Source organism: Pleurodeles waltl, chromosome 8 (genome assembly GCF_031143425.1).
Source record: "Pleurodeles waltl isolate 20211129_DDA chromosome 8, aPleWal1.hap1.20221129, whole genome shotgun sequence".
Taxonomy (NCBI): Eukaryota; Metazoa; Chordata; class Amphibia; order Caudata; family Salamandridae; genus Pleurodeles; species Pleurodeles waltl.
The window spans coordinates 314545289-314566176 of record NC_090447.1 but is presented as its reverse complement, the minus strand read 5'-3'; the positions used below and the strand labels follow the sequence as shown (position 1 = coordinate 314566176).

General features: G+C 45.9%; 1 protein-coding gene across 6 annotated transcripts in view; it reads left to right on the top strand.

Moving 5' to 3' along the window:
• The window catches only part of DCAF6 (DDB1 and CUL4 associated factor 6), a 622202-nt gene that overhangs the window by 125478 nt on the left and 475836 nt on the right, over nt 1-20888 (top strand). For all 6 annotated transcript variants that reach the window (XM_069204156.1, XM_069204153.1, XM_069204157.1 and 3 more), the window contains one exon: nt 10658-10771. In XM_069204156.1, the coding sequence (XP_069060257.1) occupies nt 10658-10771 (114 nt within the window). The remainder of the gene's footprint in view (nt 1-10657; nt 10772-20888) is intronic.

Genomic DNA, 20888 nt, shown 5'->3' with positions numbered 1-20888 from the left:
GGGACTACCTCGTGGAGGCCCTAATATCTAAGGCAACTGGCCTCAAATTCCAGGAGGGGGAGTGTCCCCTTATAGTCACACTTACATCAAAGGAGGCGCTCGCTGTGCGCCTAGACCGACCCCTGTCTGCACCTCAAGCGGTCCAGCGAGGGGTCGGTCTAGGGGCACAGCGAGCACCTCCTTTGATGTAAGTGTTACTATAAGGGGACACTCCCCCTCCTGGAATCTGAGGCCCGTTGCCTTAGATATTAAGTGTAGACCACACACAGGTAGCTGCCTAGGTGTTTTTATATTCCCTTAGTTTAGCTGGATTATCTCCAGATAAAATATATTTACGCACTCCCTCCCGTTCTTCTAACGGTGAGGTTGAGTCCGCCCAGGTGGTACTATCCTTTTTGTGATAACTAGTTTTATGAAGAGGGAGCTAGTATGGGTTGTTTCCCACCATATACATGTTGCTCATCTCCCTTAAACTCTCCGGTAGTGTGATATTGGTTGAGCTAGGCCCCATGAAAGGGCATGTCCATCAAGAAAGCCTGTACATAGTCACATTATCTGGTATAGCTCATCTAAGTATGTCTGTGGACGATGAGACACATTCCCACAACCTACGCAACCAAGCCAGTAATGTGCAGACCAGAAACTAAGATTTACTTGGTTGAATCCTTACTCTGACTGGTGTTACACACCAACCTAACATGGTTGCCACAATGTTCTACACCTTCTCAACTCCACCCTTCACCTTAAATGTCCTCCGCCCTAGTCTATTCATATTGTGTCTTTCATTAACGGGCATCTAATCTTACTTCCTTACATCAGTTTATTTAGGCTGTAATAACATACTGAATCCATAAATGAACCCCATATATCCTCCAACATGCCTTTTATTTGTGCCTCCCACTTCCTCCATAAGGTTATTCAACCTAATCTAGTTCTGCCATTCCAAACTTAAACACCTGCCATGATTCAAACGTCACTTCGGACTGCGAGTAGTTGCTGGTTGTATAAATCCATCCAAACATTGATTTAGGACATAACTTTTTTTTTTGCAGTTTACTTTAGTTTTCTTGAGGGGACTGTCTCAACCCTCACACCCACTTTTTACCTACGTCACTCCACTCCATTGATGTTTCCATTTACAAATGGACCCAATCTTATCCTGCCCTTCCTTGTCTGGCCAGCCATTGTGACCACAATGTCACTTCTGACTGCGGGCAGCCTTCCAATACAGGCTTATTTACATGAACTGAGTGGTGTATGGTTAGGCATATGAATATTTTCACAATTAATCCAAACCAGAGGAGATGGCCTATCACTATGCACTTTACTGTGACAGACGGTAAGAGAGACTTTTTTACACAGGTGTGCCCCAAAACCCGAGGCATGGTTGCTCTGACTTCCCACCCTTTGCTCCTATATGCTTTCTTGTGGTTTCCTTTTTTTATTTTTATTTTGTATTTTTTTTTAAAGCATTTTTTTTATTTTCAAAAACATATACATATCCAGTCTAAGAGCAGCGCCAGCACAACCAAACAGTGCAGTGATGTCTACTCCACCACTGTTCTCCCACTGTGGTTTCCTTTTTAACTTCATTTTGCAGCCAATTATTCTCTTTCAGCTGCTTCAATTATTGTCCCTCTTGGACTCAGGCTTTTTTTTACACTCTTTTTCCTTAATGGCACTTATTCAAGCTCCTTGGAAGTAGGACGTTATCCCTGTGGCTTTAATAAGGCTAATAAGTAATCCTTGGCCCTTCAAAATCTGACCAGTCACGATACCTTTAATTTTCCCTTCAAGCTTCATTAGATCAACTAGTTGAGCCAGTCCAACCAGCCAAATTAACTATTATCTTTCCCTTACTTAAGTTTCAAACTGCTTCATTTATTTTGTTCATACTTTCTCATCCATCTAATAGCTGACTTTCAAACCTGATTCGTCAGATAGCCCTTATAACACTTGACCATATACCTTGCTCTTTAGTTGTTTGCCCACTTCAGACCCATACAGACTCTACGCTTGAAGTTGTTAACCACTTCTTTCTGGGAGTATAACATACCAACCAACAGGGCTCATCTATTTTCGTTGTCATTGTTTGGTAAATCTGTGTATTGTGCATTTGTCTTATGACAACTTGACAAACATCAAACCCAACAATGGACCTCACTGCAGCATGTCAGTCATTCATACAATTACATTGGTCTCTTTTTGGTAGTAGAGAGTCTGATATCAATGGTCGGACTGGGCCCAGTCAATGACTTGCTTCACTGGTTTTCCTCTCTCTTATCCCCATGTGGATACATCTCCAGGTCTGTGGGCCTCCTTGTCTATACCTCTACATTAGTCATTCAATCCCTGTCCACCCCCTGCCTGGTCCCCACACCTTGGTAAACTTATCCGGACACCGCCTGGCTGCGTTGACTAGTTCTTCAGCATACTGGCACCAGTCCGTAACATCCACCCATCATTTTATCATTGGAACTTTTCCCTCTGCCAGCGATCTGCTCTGGCAGCCATCAGTGCCGTATTACACAGTTGGGAGGTGTAGTGATCAAGGGTTAACTCTCCCCATATACCTAGATTTATTAATTGGGGGAGGGGGGAAAAGTTGTACTGTCACCCACTACCAATGTCACACTGTCACTGTTTAAAGTGCTTTTGCAGTGTGGAAACTAAGTGTGCTCCTCTTCTGAATTACATGCATGTTAATCAGTAAACCTGAACCTGAACCTTGCATTTCCTGTACCAATCAATATTGAGTTCTTACTGTTTCTAATGAATTGTACATATCTGTACATGCATTCACAGACTTGAGAAAGCCACAGGTCTGCATGCCATTTAGGCCTACACACATGTTGGCTGTACCTCATATACAGAGCTGAATATATTCTATGAATTAAAGAACACTGTGGCCGGAAGCACTTAGACTCAATCACCTGAGCATTACTTGTTATATTTGAATTGATGTTATGTTTGAATTCATTGAACCTGTTCATGGGGTACCTATTCTCTAGGGGCACCATTCCAAACTTTGGAATATTTTGCAAAGAGTAAGCAACGGGCCCTACCCACATATGGAATACATCATGTTCCATCTTACCCTTATCGACAGACTCTTTGCGTTAAATGTCATATTTAAGGCAATAGAAGCCCCTATCTTAATCGTAAACCTGCAGTTGTCTGCCCCTAGGAGGATGAAGTGAAGTGCCCCTTGTTGTAGGCAGTTCTGGAAATCCGAGAGTGTTAAGGAGTGCGAGAAAAGATTTGTACTCTGGACTTCAAAGAGCTGAAGTGAACAAAAAAGTGCTTGTAACAGAGGCACACTGCCCAAAGCATACCCAAACCACATAAGAGGGCAAGGTTGCTGTACCTAGCTTTATAACATGCCACGACTAATACTGGCACACATCTATGTTGGAACTAGAGTCCTGTGGCCTAAAAGAGAGGCTTGCCTAGTATCCATACGCATTTGTAAACCTTGGTCTGGACTTATATTGGGGACATTTTGCTCTGTTCCAGCCACGGATGTTCTGCATTTGAGCTGTTGACCCCTACCAGAGGCCGTAGCAACACAGTGGCACAGAATAAAAGCCAAAATGGTGCTTTTGATGGGTTGTACATCAGCACCGCAAAGTCATTTGGCCCTCCGCACTTTGTGTCACAGCAGTAATTAGACACTAACGTATGATTGGCTGATGTAGATCAGCCTTCCAGTACTCCACTGAGTAGGCGGAACAAATTACATCAACTGATTCTTCCAAGGGTAGAAGGGGCCGGTCCTTTTAGGTCTGACTTTTAATCAGTGTGGTGGGTTGATTGAAATCCCCAAAACTACCCAAATGTATTCTTAGTTCTGCTACAATAAAGAACATAATATGAAGATCTGTTGGGTAAACAAGTTAATAAGTACTTGCCGTGCAAAGGGGCCTGCCCCAAAAGCGGTGGGAAATGGAAACAGAATCTAGGCATGCTTCACTGGGAAAATGTAGGACAAGAGAAACGATTACTGTGTTTGCACATTCAAGGTGATACTCAGTAGAAACAATCTTGTAACTACACAACTAAGGTGCTGTAACTAATTACAGCGTGTTGCAAACGTTGCTTTTGCTGAGGTCACTGGCTTTAAAGCAGGTGACTAGAAGCCTTCATAAGTAAGTATTTAGAAACCTCCATTGAGTTAAACGTCTCATGCACATTGTTACTTAGATACATGTTAATGTGCTGGGCCAGTGGTAAATGACTCTCAGCAGTGGAATATTTCCAGTTACCCAAAGATAAAGTGTCATAAATTCAAGTATAATTGTTTGCAACCAAGCATTTGTCAGTCTTAGCCTGCAGGTGTGTTAAAACAGCTACACAGCAAGAGAAAATTTGTAGCACAATATACTACAGGCTAACATCAACCTTTTCTTTGTTATCCATAAGTATTTTAATTTTAGATACTGAACTATTTCTACGATAACTTTGAGGTGCCTGATGTTCACAGAAATCCAAGTACAAGCTCACTTGCACAAGCAAAACTAGAAAGGCAGCTGGAGTAATGAACACTGCTGGGTTTGTTGCCTTACTCCTGGTGATGCCAAAGGCAAATGTGGCCAGAAGTACAGGCCTGCCTTATGCTGTGTCTCCATTCCTAACAAGGCTGCCTTCTTTCCAAGAGACCTACTGAACTCACAGGAAGTTTCTTGAGTTCTGTGCCTTCGATTCAGATGGGCCCCCCAGGAGCCTTTCAGATGCATGTTATATGGAGGCAGATTCGTGTGGGACTGCCTGAGGTTGTGGTTTGTAGGTCTGTTGTGCAAGGTACCAGGACATGGAGACACAGGGGAGTACGATAGCCCAGTCCTCGGAAGGGAGTGCACATTTGAGAAAAAAATGGAAGGTGGAGGTCATGTTTCTGACAGTAACCCTCATTAAAATGTCACCCTCCCTACAGGTTCCATTTTAAAAGAGAATTGCTGTTGGGACTGTCAAAGCAAACCAAGGGCATGGAAATTAGTGGCAGGCTCTCTGGTTCTGTTCTCAAGTCCATACATTTTCCAGTATAAAAAGACACAAGCACTTTTCTGATTTCAGACTGTGGATGGCCAATCACAGTTGGTGTGGGGCTGGTGGCATAGATGCTCACTTAATAAGTTTTCAGAAAGGCTTGTGAAACACATGGTGGGCTGAGAGGTTGCGGAGCAGCATCAATTTAACTGTCACTGTGACATGGTTTTTCAAACCTTCATGGACCAAAGTACCTGAGCTGCAGTTTCCAATGTCCCTTGAAAAGTAGGTTCTTTGTAGGTAATCACATCTTGCTTCTTTTTTTCCGGGCCAAACGCTGATGGGCATCTGTTTACTGCTGGTAGACTTTTATGGCTTCTCTAGAGTATTTTTTGCAATCTTATGAGGGGCATTGTTGTAGACAAATTCTGACATCCATAGCACCAGAAACCCGATCATCCACATACTGTAGGAGATGATAGAATAGACATTACTACAGGACCTGTTAGTCCTATAATTCCCCCCTTCGGTCTGAGGGTGGCAGCTTGATGACAGCTGTACACTGAGCCACAGTAGGACACAAAGGTAATGCCAGAAATATGAGTCAATCTGTTATCACACGTCAGTAATTAGAAGTGATGGCACGCAGTGCAAACCTTTTTCCTTTTGATTGATGTGTTGGCCGGTGGCTGTGTACTCGATTGACCTTTAAGGGGGAGAGCTTGGACCAATGAATCACCTGTAAAAGTTATCTGGAGCACGCTGCAGGAGCACTGAGTCCAGGGTGGTGTGTTTTACCCTACAGGGTCACACATTCTAGAGTCGCACGGGACACTCTTGTCCAAGGATGGCAATAGCAAGGCTGGATATGCTTTGGCCTGTTGTGGTCCTGACACCATCAGGACTGTGTAAATGAGGCAGAAGAGAGTGAACCTTAGCTGGCAAAACAAAATTCCAACATATCTTTTACTGCAGAATAAAAAAATTCCAGCAAGTTAAGAACCCTGGCATCGTTTTACAAATTCCTACACCTCATCCAGCTCATAGATAGCACTGAAAACCATGTTGAGAATCCATTGCAGAGCAATCATAGATCCACACACAGATGAGCAGACAGCACCAATCCCTCTTCAGTTGTCACTAAAGCAGATTTAATACAATATTCTGAATATTTCCAGTCAGAAATATGAGGAGATGAAATAATGAACAGTGTTGACCAGAATTAAATTGAAACAGAAAATATTAGCAAACAAGGTAGCTGTGTTTTATCTATCCACTGATCTCCTGCAATGCATACAGTCCATTACTATATGTAATAGAAAGCACAGCAAATATTTCTTGTACGGATAATCTTACAGTTCAGTATTTGAAGGAGAAATGGCTGATTCCTTTGACATTAGCAGTGCTTCTCTTCCTTGAGTTACAGAGCCTCGTAGTAGACCTAGTCATTGATCCAGTCAACAGTACTGTAAACACTGCACCCAGACGAGACCAACTCCCTATACAGGGCGCACCCTATTCAAAATAGGCACTTAAAAAAAAAATGGAGAATATTTTAGAGGTGTCTGGATTTGCTTCTTGCATTATAGAGTGCTTTGTGTGTTGGAGCAGAAGGCATTAAAACAGATTGCGTAAGGGCCAAGATGATTGGCTTTATAGCACTAGCGCTTGCTTAATATTGTTTATAAAGTAGTAACATGCTTTATATGAAGAATATGGACTGTTGCTCCAAGTGTATTCACCAGGTTTAGTGAAGAATGTTTTCAAACAAGCCTCTTCATTGTCATTAGCTGCCTTCTCCATCTAAGACTTCTGGAGGTACAGAATCTTCCTGCGAGTCTGGAGAAGGAAAGCTAGATGGGTACGTTTGTTACATCACATTTTACTTTTCATTACATTACATTTTATTTTTCCATTACATTTTATTTTTCGTCCTTAATTATCTTTCTTCAGACAACCCTTCCGCCAGCTCTGCTTTACCTAGTTTAATATGAAAGGGTAGGAAATGGGATTATATTTATGAAACCTGGAAGACATGCAGTAGCATCTCCTGACTTCTGGCAGGACCTATATGCACCTGGACCTCAAAATTACCTATTGTTACTAATGATTTTAGTCATTCCAAGAGTCTGGCGGTAGGCAGACAAAATACTAGGAGTGCAATAGTAATTACTGTGAGTAATAAACACTTTATTGTTGTGATGACAAAGCTGTTGAAAATTATTGTACAATACTTGACAACTTCTTACTATTGCTGCTGCTAGCATTTAATTCTGGGTTGCTTCATCAAGCACACACCGTGATAAGAAGGATGCTTGCAAACAGTATAATCGCTGGCAATAGCTCAGGGCAGCATTCTAGCCTGTAATATATATATATATTTTTTTGTTTGCTCACTAGTCAGCCCTTTGATTAGAGTAAGCCTTATGCAAATCAGCATTGGTCCTGCTCCGGTAGGAACAGTCCATTGTGAACTGCCTAGCCAGGTCATCTCTTAATCGGACCAGAAGCAATCCAGGACCAGTTTTGGCCTAGTTTGACCTCCTCAGTTGGGTGCTACTTGGTTCCAGTGGCACAGTGAACACATGACCAACATGAGATAATGCATGCTGTTGGCCACTCAGAGCCAAGAGTGTTCATATTAGAGCAGGACGAAGGATAATTTGTGTATGTCTGGATCTCATCTGAGTTGGCTTAGTGGGTTGAAATGCTGCCCTAAGCGACTGCCAGCAGTTAGTCTCTTTGCAGGCATTCAGCCCATTACCTTTCTTGCATCTATGATAGCATGTATGTCTTATCTGTCTACTCATGCTTTCTGGGACCCAAAAGTAGTGAAGGACAAAGGGGTACTGCACAGCAACAATAGCAAAAGAAAGCCCCAGTCTGTTGAGCCACACAAGGAGCAAAACCTGTACCGGCTTTAACGACACCTTTGGTTTCATTGTATGTGCATGATCTGGAATCAAGCATGAATACCTTACACATGTTGAATGCAACAAGCAGCTTAAGTAAAACAGGTTTATACCTATGCCACTGAGAAACTGGAATTATTGGATTATGGGTGGATTGCCAATCTTTGGTTACCATAAAAATACTATTATTTATTATTGAAGAAACAGTACTGCTTACAGGTGTATTTGGAAAGTAGGCACCACCATTCCCTCACTAACTTTTTCCTTGGAGCAGATTCCAATTCCAAGAAGCTTTGATCAGAATTTGCATTTCCATCTACTAATCCATCTCAAGTATAGGCTTTGTGGTAGAGCATGCTGGATACCCCTCCTCTCTTTCTGCCCATTCCAGCTCGCAAAGGTGGGCTAGAGCATTCTGACCTGGTAACTCCAGGTCCAATACCGTCTCACTCCATGCTTCCACTGGCTCTATCCTGGTAGTCACTTCTCTGTCTAAGGTGCCAACGGGATTCACTTTAATGACTCAGCCCTCATAATTAGTGAAAATCACTCAGGTAGCTAGTAAGAGGGTAAAACTTTCCTTTAAAAACCATCATCTTGCTGACATCCTACCCAGAGTTTCACACCCAACGAAGAACTCTTTGGCTAAGTCACAATTCAGATTTTCGGCACAGAGAGGAAGATAATTTGAAGCCTCCCTGCCCTCCTAAAGACCAATCCAAAATTCTTACAGAAATCTGGTTGCCATCTTTGGTGACACAGCACCCTCTTCAAAATAGTGTTGACTGGTTTAGAAGAATACTTTTTCAGACCATCAGTTCACAAATAAATTATTCATCACGATAGGCACACAGCTTCTAATGCAAAATTGTTGTCTGCACCCTGCTGTAGAGTACTTGGTGGTTCAAGCATCTTCAAGGAAATTGAATCCTAATGGTGTCACTTATAGTGCTGTAGGACCATAGGACCGTACGCCATTACTGCATGAGAGGCACAGATTTCACTTCTGAGCTTCACAGCAAATCTCAAATGTCTCCTTTGATGGTATATCCATGCCCTGTGGCAAATGACAACGTTGGTTAGAATTTGCCTTCTAATGAGAGGTTTGTTTTCAGAGTTTATTTAAGACATTGTTGATGCTTCAAAGCAGATTCTGAGTGGTGACTAGACTCGGCTGACGCTATGGCATAATCAGTGGCTACTACTGTTACTTTATACAGGAATGATTAGGTGCGCTGCACTGGACTCACTGGAATGTCCAGCCTGTCTTAATGAATATGTCCTAAAATGGCAAGACTCTTCAAAGAAGATTCCGCCATGTGCACACAAAAGTACAAAGCAGTAACCCAGTGAATTACAGCCTTCTGTCTGTTCTTGCTCATTGTGCAGCGTTGTTTACAAGAATAGTTTTTCCTCATTTCCACAAATTGGGAAGGAATTCTTATAATATTGTGCCAATCTTGTACAAAAACGTGAATTAGGCGCAATGCACTGGCACTAGTGGTCACCCTGTCGAATTGTGATAGTGCTGAGCCACTGTATTGTGAGTGGATTGACTTCTCCACAGCATTTGTGGAGGCTGCTTGATGCTATGAAATGATTTCTCATTTGAGATTGTTCAAACGAAGATGACCCTGACGTCTTACAAGGCTTATCCCCTTGGATTGTATATTACATGGCAATTTCAGATACACACATAGCCATCTACTTTACTGACTTTTTTGAAGGAGCAACTGGAACTAGAAAGTTAGATTTCAGGTGGGTCATTTTGTTGGCACTTGAGGTAGGTGGAGAAGCTCTGAGTCCAAGGTGCATTTACTGAACCATGAATTCCAAATTGGAATTTAATAAGTTAATATCAGCAAGAATTGCAGAATGCATGGCAGCGTGATGGTTATACATGATAAGAATAGTTCTAGGTTATACACATGTTTATGAGCACACAGGGATGTCTCTTCAAGTTTGAAAATACTGTTAGACAAAAAGACATATATATGCTCTGATAGATATCCGTGTAGCATGTAATTGTCCCATGGTCTGGCATTCCAAATCATGGAGGGATGTAACCACAACATCCAAAACCATTATTCACATCGTGTGTCATTGTCCATTTCTGAAAATGGCATAAAACTTGTTTTTATCACCAGTACTTGGGATTGAACTGATATAGGCCATATAGGACTAGGTGGCATGCTAGTGGATTTGTACACCATTCCTGTATATTATGCTGCATTTCTTTAAATATGTTGGTTAGGTTTAAGTAATTATATTAATGTGACCGAGTTGTTTTTATGAGGGACTGGTGTAAGTATTAGAGCTTAAATGTGATTAATATTTCGTTGTATTATTATTGATATGCTTATTTATGTTTCTTTAAAGATTTGTATTGTAAATGAAAGTATATTTAAATATAAGCTCAGTGTTTAAATAAAAAGTAGAAAAGAATTGGTTTGCACAACCTTTGATTGAAAAGAACATTCGGGCGAATTGTGCATCCCCTGCGTAATATATCAAGAATAAAGAACATTGACCTTCTTGCTATTATTTGGTGGCATTAATGAGTAGTATTTTCTGTTAGCACCATCAAAAAATGTTGATAGTTATATTCAGTCTAATAAATGTGGCATCTGAATGTCAGCAAGTTACATAAAAGCCTCACAAGCTTGCGCTCAAGCTCAATGACACATATATGTTAACTAAATTTTCCTTTTATAATTTTTTCCAAATAATAAATTAAAGAAACATTGCTCTGTCCTCAGATTATGACGGTTCCAAATGACCCCAATACCTTTCTTTCATGTGGAGAAGATGGCACTGTTAGATGGTTTGATACTCGAATGAAGTCTAGTTGCACCAAAGAAGACTGCAAAGATGTAAGATTCAAAGTTAATTGAAAAAGATATACCCCTGATTAATGTTAAGTTTTACTAAACTGAAATGTCTATCTTTACTGTTGAATACAGAAGTGACTTGTGATGTACAGTTATTAGTTGTAGATTTCTTTTTGATTTGGATCTAGCTGCTAGCTGTTCAAAGTTGCTGTTCTTGGCATAGGTTATGTTTAACTTTTATGTTTGTTCCTTTTTTGGCACAGTACTTGGTGTATAGATTTTAGTGTTCCTTGGAGCCCCCTGCATGGCTCCATAGAGCTATGTTGAGCAGAAGCACTGTGGAAGGTGCTCTCCGGACCTCTTGATAGACTAGCCTTGAATTCTCCAAGAGGAGAACTGGGTTTTCATAATAATGGTCCAGTTGATGAAACAACTACATTTGGAGTATGCAGGTGAGGGAGAGTCATTAGTTTGCGCCGGTCTTGAGGCCTTGATTATGTTGGCCCGCAGGGTTTATGATTTTGGAAGTGGAGTTTCTCAATGCTGCTATCAGTGCTCTGCGTACATTACCAGCATGTACGGCAACTGGCTTTACCGTTTACCCATATTTTTTGGTCAGGGAATCAAAAATTTTAAGATTTGCTCCCTTTATCAAATTTGGCACTTTAATAATCAACTTTATTTCAGGATTTATTTCCTTCATTTCCACCAATCGCTGGTCTTCATCTCAAGGGTTTGTAGTGTGGTTTTAGAATTCCATCACAATACTGTAGTAACTCTTTCAAAGACTTTAATCACACATATCACTCAGCTGTTTTTGGTGTGTTCTCTGGTTGTTCCATCATAGATCACATGGGTCTGTAGTATAACACCAATGTAGTCCTGCTCTCATCAAGTCATTGCAGTCAGTAATCTCTATGAGCTTGAAGGCCCAGCAATGCTGCAAGTTCTAAACTTCTTCCTAGACAGAACAGTATAGGGTTGTGTTTGTGATTCTTGGAGTTCTGTCCTGCCACAGCAGTCTCTGGACGTCAATTTCCATCCTGTTGAGTAGCAGTTTGTGTGATCTTACTGGGGTAATTTTTGAACACCTACTGTAATCTCACAAGTGTGATTATTTTGCACGTGCCAGCCATATATAATGTAGACTATGGGACTTTTCACTGATAAGGTGAGCCAAAGCAATGGTAAGTATTCGCATCAGATTCAAATCCATAAATCTGGATCCTTCTTTGATTACTTTGGTGCCTGATCATGCAAGCAGGTGGTCTCTAAGCAAAATGAATCCCCCCCACTTACTGGATGAGTCCCTGATTATACCAGATACCTTAGAATTTCATAAATCTATCCATCAGCCTTGGTCGCATGTTGTGATCTGTACAGGAGCCCCCTGGCCTCCTTATGAAAAGAGGCTTGAGGTCCTTTTTGCTCCTCCAAAGGTGCACCCGATGGGGCACGGTGAATGTATAGCACCATACATGTTGCACAATTTAGCATATTTTGTCTTTTTGCTCCCATGCATGCTTCCATAGCTGCACATGGCCTGATCCACATGAAATAAGGGAACACCCATTGGACATTGCATGGGTGCTAATTTTTGCTTGGGCAATTGAAACAATTTCATGATGGGTCGCAAACCGCTGCAGGCCCTATTCTAATCTGATTGTGCTTCAGGAAAGCAAAAAAAAAACAAAAGAAAGCTGTGGTTGGGCTCCCGACCACTGCCTACTGCAAATATCAGTACTCATTGCCCTCTGCCACACTGTGTGGAGAGGTGTGCACCTCGTACAATCTGTGCAGCACCTCTGTGATAGGGTTGAGCTTGTCCGTCCATTGAATAGTCAAATATCCTCAATAAATAAGCACATAACAAATAATGAAATTCATTAGAGCACAAGTGCATATTTGTTTTTTAGTCTGAAAATTCTAATTTTGATGATATGGCAGACCTTGGGTGAGTAATACACGGATCCACCTGTTCGATGGAGGCAACGAAACCTGGCCTTCAGGAGGCCAAAGTCCTCTCTATAATTCTTCTTGTTTGCCAATGTGCCTCATTGTAACGTTACTCTGCCCTTGTCCTGGGGTTCCTCACAGGGGTCAGTAGCCATAAGAGGTTGGGGTAACCAGAGTCGCCTGCAAATATCGAGGGACAACTGTTAGCCACACACCAACCCTTAGGTCCCACACCATACACCAACATCCACTGGGTGGGAACCAGGGCTCACCTCTAAGCCACACCCTGTGCCTCTGGAGTTGAGCCATCACATATGGGATGCCGTTATTCCTCAGGATAAAGGCATGATGCACAGACCCAGGATATTTTGCATTGACGTGGGAGATGTACTGGTCCGCCAGGCACACCATCTGCACATTCATCGAGTGAAAGCTCTTTTGATTTCTGAACACCTGTTCATTTTGCCAGGGGGTGGGGGGGACAAATGCTATATGTGTACCATCACTTGCCCCAATAATGTTGGGGATATGTCCCATTGCATAGAAATCAGCTTTCACTGTGGCCAAATCCTCCACCTGGGGAAAACGATGTAGCTGCTCATGTGTTTAATCAGGGCAGACAACACTCAGGTTAGCACTATTGAGAACATTGGCTGAGACATTCCTGCTGCCAAGCCCACTGTCACTTGGAAGGAGACAGTTGCCAGGAAATGGAGCACGGATAGCACTTGCACAAGAGGGGGATCCCAGTGGGGTGACGGATAGGTAATATTCGGCCAGGCTCCAATTGGGCACACAGCTCTGTGATTGTGGCCCTGTCCAGTCTATAGGTGAGGATAATGTGCCTGTCCTCCACTGTGGCAAAGTCCACTAGGGGTCTGTACACGGGGGTATGTCTCCATTTCCTATTCATCCGCAGCGGTTGCAATCTTTGAGGCAAAATGGTAAGCAACTGGTCAGTATCTCTTATTTCCAGCCACTACACTTAAATGCATGTCGTTATTGTAACAGTATTTTGTTGGAGAGGTCCAAATGGTGCATATGTGTACTGTGACGCAGTTAGGAGCCATGGCCTGCCAAGCGCCCCCCCCCTCCCCTGAAATGGCGTCCGGCTCTCCTGTTTGGACGGACAGGTGGAAATGAGGTAATTCCGCTGACGTTGTGCGCCGTTGTGGGAGGCGGTCAAAAACCGCAGTGCAACTCCTCATTGGTCAACATTGGACCTTATGGGGTACAGTGGCCAATGGTGAGTACACTGTGAGTACGATGCATGGGCGTGAATACATGGAGTGCTGTGTGGGAAGGCCTCATGTGAGGCGGGGTTGGTGGATGGGCCCTGGGCAGGGTGCTGCATGTATGGTGGGCCATGTCTGTGCTAATGAGGATGGGAAGGGGCATGGTGGGCCATGAGTTTAACAGGCAGGATGGTAGGACTAATATCTTTCCCTGTAGGTCAGTGCCCATCAGAAAAAGGGTATATGGCGTGCCATCTCCAAGGACGTGTGGACCCTTGGGATCTACGGCAGGCATAGCACCCATTGCCGCAAACGGTGGGAGGACCTGATACGCTGGGCATGGAAGACGGTGGAGGCCCACCTGGGGATGGCCTCTGACCCCCCCCCCCCCGATGGCCTGCATACTGGCGGTAGCCTATCCAGAGCTGGATGGGTGCATCACAGCAGCCACAAGGGAGTGAGTACAGTGCCCCAGGTTTCAACTTGCGCCTGGTGGGGGGGGGGGGGGGGGGGTGTGTGTGTGTGTGTGTGTGTGTGTGTGTGTGTGTGTGTGTGTGTGTGTGTGTGTGTGTGTGTGTGTGTGTGTGTGTGTGCACGCCAACCATGGTATTGTTGCCGCCATTGACCATGAAGTGTATCCTTTGTCTCTTCCTCCCTTTTTGTGTTGTCACACTGTCCTTATGTGCATTACCATGATCTGGCGGAGGGAGCTGCATCCCACCGGGCCCAGGAGGCCGAATCCACTGACAGTGAGGGCACCAGTGGGACGGAGGGCGAGGGGAGCACCACGGCAGAGACAGGAGGGGACAGTTCGGACACTGATTCATCTTCCGATGGAAGCTCCCTGGTGGTGGCGGACACCTCTGTGCCCATCCCAGCTACAGGTACATCCACCACCCCATACCAGCACCGCCCTCCAAGGAGCCACTCAGCGTGTTTCCCGTGCCCGCTCACCCAGGAGGGTGGGCATCTCCTTCGTCCCAGGCACCTCAGCCCCCGCCCCAGTGAGCCCTGCTGCCCTGGGGCTATTGACCTCCTGTGATCCATGTCTGTTGGGCAGTCAACCATTGTGAATGCCATCCAGGGGCTGGCAGCCCAAATGCAACAGACAAATGCATTCCTGGAGGGCATTCACACTGGCATGGCGGCCCAACAGAGATCAATCCAGGCTCTGGCCTCCTCTCTGATGGCACCCATTGTCCCTGTTTCTAGCCTTCCCCCCTCCAACTTCCTCTACCCAATCCCATTCCCCTCAACCCCAACCTATCCCAAGCACACAGTCAGAAGAGCAGGCACCCAGGACAACACACAAGAGTGGACATGGCAAACACAAGCACCACACTTCATCCCACAGGCACTCACACAAACACCATCCAGAGGCAGACACACCAACATCCACCTCCTCCACTGTGGCCCCCTCCTCCTCGTCGTCCACCTCCCTCCCAGTGGCGTCTACACTCACACCTGCACGCACTACATCCTCATCCAGTACACCCATCACCAGCACACCTATCTGCACACACCCCTCACTGGCAGTCACCACCCCCACTTTCATGCACACGTCCCCTGTGTCCTCTCCCACTGTGTCTGTCCCCCCTTCTCCCAAAGTACACAAACGCAAGCAGTCAGACTCCCTACAGCCATCCACCTCACAACAGCATCCAGCCCATGCACCTGCACCCAAACACAGCTGACAGACACCTCCTGCAACCACTCCGCCTACCTCCACTCCCAAACCATCTCCCTCTTCCCACCCCAATGTCCCTAAGAAGCTTTTCCTCTCCACCTTTGACCTCTTCCCTAGCGCTCCCCAACCGGTCCTCACGTCAGGCCAGGGTGGTCAGAACCCAGCCCAGCACCTCAGCCACCCAGTCCAGGGGCACAGTAGTGTCCACAGCTACACCAGGTGGGAAAGGATCCGGGGCACCAGGCAGCCACACGGATAGGGTGCTTGCATCAAGTGCAGCAAGGAAGGGCAAGGAGGCACCCCCAGCTGCTGCACAGAAGGGCAATGAGGCAATGAGGCACCCCCAGCTGGTAAAAGGAAGGGCAAGGAGCAGCCCCCAGCTGCTGCCAAAAGGAGCAAGGAGCCTTCCCCAGCTGCTGGCAGGAGGTGCAAGGGGCCTGCACCAGCAGGCAAAAAGGACAAGAGGCCTGGTGCTGGGACACAGTCGGAGCCCCCACCACCAACCATGGTGGTTCAGCTGTCCTAGGCTGAGGGGATGGGCTTTAGCCTCCCCCCACCACTGCTAGCACCTCCACCAGCACCACTGCCAGCAGCAGCAGCCCCAGTACGCAGCGGTTCCGAGGCTACAGAGGATGGGCTGGAGCCTCCCCCCCACCACTGCTAGCACTGCCAGCACTGCCTCCAGCACCACTGCCAGCAGCAGCCCCAGTGGGCAGCCGTCTGAGGCTGCAGGGGATAGGCTGGAGCCTCCCCCCACCACTGCCAGCACCGCCACCAGTACCACTGCCAGCAGCAGCAGCCCCAGTGGGCAGCCGTCCGAGGCTGCAGGGGAAGGGCTGGAGCCTCCCCCCACCACTGCCAGCACCGCCACCAGCACCACTGCCAGCAGCAGCCCCAGTGGGCAGCCATCTGAGGCTGCGGGGGAAGGGCTTGAGCCTCCCCCACCACTGCCAGCACTGACACCTACACCACCACTGCCACCACTGAGCAGCCGTCACCACCAGCTGACTGTGTAGCCCTGCGTTTATGGGCTGTTGTGCAGCCTGGCCCCTGCAAATCCTGTGGGTATGACACCCAGCTGAGAGACTGTGACCTTGCACTACCCAAGACCTGCATCGCAGGGCTTGATCCCCCTCCAGAACCAGTGGAGAAGCCATCCACTCACCCCATCCTTCCCAGGATGAAGCACATTGGGCACAAAGCCCCCTCCAGAACCAATGGAGAAGCCATCCAATCACCCCATCCTTCCCAGGATGAAACCCACTGGGCACAAGCCCCCCCCCCCCCACCATAACCAGTAGAAGAAGGCATCCACTCACCCCATCCTTGCCAGGATGAAGCACACAGGGCACAAGGCCCCCTCCAGAACCAGTGGAAGAAGGCATCCACTCAACCCCTCCAGAACCAGTGGAAGAAGTCATCCACTCTGCTCATCCTTCCCAGGGAGCAGCACAGTGGGCACAATGCCCCCTCCCGAACCAGTGGAGAAGCCACCCACTCACCTCATCCTTCCCAGGAAGAAGCACACTGGGCGCAATGCCCCCTCCAGAACCAGTGAAAGTAGTCACCCACTAGAGAGACTGTGGCCTTGCACGCCCCAGTCAAGTCAGTGGGCAAATCACCCACTTGAGAGACTATGGCCTTGCACTCCCCAGGACCAAGCACAGGGCATGTTGCCCCCTCCAGAGCATGTGGGCAAGTCACCCATATGAGAGACTGTGGCCTTGCACTCCCCAGGACAGATTATGGGCATGTTGCACTGTTCAGGTCCTGTGGCTTTGTACCATCTTCCGGCTGAGGTGCCCCCCCACATTCCCTGACCCCCTGAGTTGGATGTCTGTTTTCAACCGGATGCCCCTGCAGTGTTCTCTCCATGTTGTTAAAGGAGTGAGGTTGGGCCTTGGACTTTGTGATGCAGCCCTGTGGCCCACGGACATTGAGGACTGGGCAGTGTTTCTTGCATTGTGACTATGTATATACTTTTTGATTTGGATGTACGAATTTCATCTATGTTTATCTTATTACAGTCTTTTTACACTGTAGTAGTTGTCCTTGCATTATTCCTGAGAGGTACGGGGTCAATTTGTTATGTTACTGCATCTGCGTATGGTGTTGGGGGTGGGGGTGTTGCGGGTGTGTGTGTCACTCTCTTTTTCCTCCCCCCCTCCACTGTGCGCTAGGCGGCTGTACTCACCGTGGTCCTTTTTGCCAGCGTTGGTGTTCGTAATGGAGCAGAAGGTAGAAGAGCATGGGAAAGACATGCAACTCTGGCTCCATGGCAGCGTGGTTCTTCCATGAGTGTCCAGAGGTGAGTTGTTTCCCTTCTGTGCAGTGTTTCCGCCAGGCTTTTGATGTCGTTGGTGTCGAGGTGGCAGATAGGTGTGTCATATTACTGAGGGTGGTACATTGTCTTCCACCTGGCTGTTGGCGGTTTCCAGATCTGTGACTGGGGGTGAGTGTTTGCATTGTCAGCACTCCGTCCATCATCCTTTTGTTTTGCTAATGCCGCCCTAAGTGGGAAGGGTATGCCCAGACGTGGGTCCCGTGCTTCCCATGCCACTGGATTTAAGCTAGCCTGGCTGATGAGGGGTGAAACCCCGAAACCGGTCCCAGGATGCTTGTTTCCAGTCCAGGGAAGACCTGGCCTGGCAGTTCGGGCTGGACTGTTCCCATAGGGAACAGGGTCAAGACTGATTTGCATATGGCTGGGTCCAAACTGGAATGGCATGGGCGGCAAAAAAACGATGGATTAAACCCAGATCTGTGACTGGGGGTGAGTGTTTGCATTGTCAGCACTCCGTCCATCATCCTTTTGTTTTGCTAATGCCGCCCTAAGTGGGAAGGGTATGCCCAGACGTGGGTCCCGTGCTTCCCATGCCACTGGATTTAAGCTAGCCTGGCTGATGAGGGGTGAAACCCCGAAACCGGTCCCAGGATGCTTGTTTCCAGTCCAGGGAAGACCTGGCCTGGCAGTTCGGGCTGGACTGTTCCCATAGGGAACAGGGTCAAGACTGATTTGCATATGGCTGGGTCCAAACTGGAATGGCATGGGCAGCAAAAAAACGATGGATTAAACCCAGATCTGTGACTGGGTTTGAGTGTTTGCATTGTCAGCACTCCGTCCATCATCCTTTTGTTTTGCTAATGGTTACCGCCGTGGTGCCTGTTGATTTCGCCCTAGCGGTCTGTGTGTTAAAGTGGCTTTCTGTCTGAGCGGTTTCCGCCGTGGTCATTATTTCATATTTATTACTGCCGTCCTGTTGACAGTATTACTGACCGCCAGGGTTGTAATGAGAGCCTTAATGTGTTGTACAAGGGCAGGCACTAGCTACCCCTCTACTTTGTCTCCAGAGTACTCAAGGATAATGTTAATCTGCCTTCACTGCATCTGGTGATCTGTATTCAATTGCATCAACTTCCAGATACACTTCCATTTCTCTCTCCCTGGATGTGCACTTTCACCAGAGTTCATCTTTCTCTGCTCAAAGCGCTTCCATTCTTGGAAGAAGCATGTAATATAGCTCGTTGGCTTTGTCCAGTGTTACAGCTCTGCGTTACTTAGGGAGAACACTACTCTGCAGTGCGGGGATGATCCTATTTTAACACCTAAAGAAAATCTCACACACCTGCAGCTCTGTGCCCCATATCTGGTCATTGATTCATCCGCTTGTGCACCATCCCCTTTCATTTTCTTCAGGTGTTTTGGGAGATCGTTCCACCTTTTTCCACAACATTTTGCTGAGGATTTGTTTTTGACTTCCAAAGCAGTATTTAATATTTGATTCAGTGCAGATTGGTGCTATTGTAATGCAGGATTATGAGTATGATAGATCTTTAAGCCCTTACATCTTTACTGCTGTGTTCGACGCCCCACCTCTAGGCAGCAAATTGATATTAACAGGGGAACTTATCAGAATGTCAGCCTTGCTGGTGTATGGTGATTGTCACATGAAATGTAATGCATTCCATTTAATTAGGCTTTTCTATGTGTAAGTTCAGCAGACAGAAGCTACTAGCAGGAAAGCTGAGAGGAGCTGTTAAGCTGCTTTGAGGAAATTTATTTGTACATTTTTGTTCTTTTTTACGTCTTGAAACGTAAAATGTGGTGAGCTTGGCTATTAAGATTTTTCTCCTAAAATACATTTACGAAGATGGCGATATCATTGAAAAAACAGGTCAGGTTAACTGGCAAGCCTCTTTGAAAATGATCAAGTTAGAGACCATGTCCACAAATCCTATTTATTTAGATATAGATATACACATCTATTACTTTAGTGCCAAAAAATTAGGTCACTCAGGAAGGCAGTCCTCTCCTGAGGAATACATTAGTGTGTTCAGTGTAAAGGATGAGGATGTGAGGTTGAGGTCATGTTGAATACATCCAGTCTGATATTCAGCAGACAAAGTGGGGTCCTCTTTTTTGATAGGGCTGCTCGTCTTCTATATGCTTTGCTGTCAGTACAACATTCTTTAAAAAAAAAATCTTATTATTAGATTTTAATGGTTGAACACTCACAAGTAAATCAACCTTGGGTTGTCTTTTACGGATTAACATATGGAGTCTTTACAGACAAAGCGACAGTCCCCCATTAGTCAAATTCTCTGTATTCCTGCCATTGACACCAGAACTTTTCAAAATTTCTGGGGCAACTCCTGGCCTTGTAGTCTGTACATACTGCATTCATACACCAGTCTAGTCCCATTATCCATTGTGTCATCAATGATGTCTTTCTACTGCCCCACTTTTATTTTTAGTGTCCTACCTTGCCATGGCTGGAGCCACGTTATAGAAGAGAGTAGTGTATTTGGGCAAAGTCTGATCTCCCCATACCACTGTAGCCAGCGGCCTTTTAAGTGTAACCTTGTCCTCCACTTCCCTTGACAGACATTCACCTATCTGAGACTAGAAAACATGTATTTTAGTACATTCTCAGATTGTATGCACAAACGTGAAGCTCTGTCCACAGTTTCTTAAGCATGTGCCATCTTGCACTTTCCCCTGCAGAGGAGTCGGTGTTGTGTGAAATATGCCTGAAGTCATATTTTTAGGTGCAAGAGTCGGGAAACTGAACTTATTCTCACCTCCCATGGGCAGAGCATCGCCTCTCCCCAATTCTCGTCTGACATCTTTCCCAGGTCTACCTCCCTCGTCCCATAGATCTGTAAGGGGTGACTGTAATTGACCAGCGTTTGCTAAAATCGAAGGAAACTCTGAGCCAGATGTCTCATGCATTTCTGCAGCCACAAACGGCCCAATATGGCCGTTTTCACGGCCGCAAAA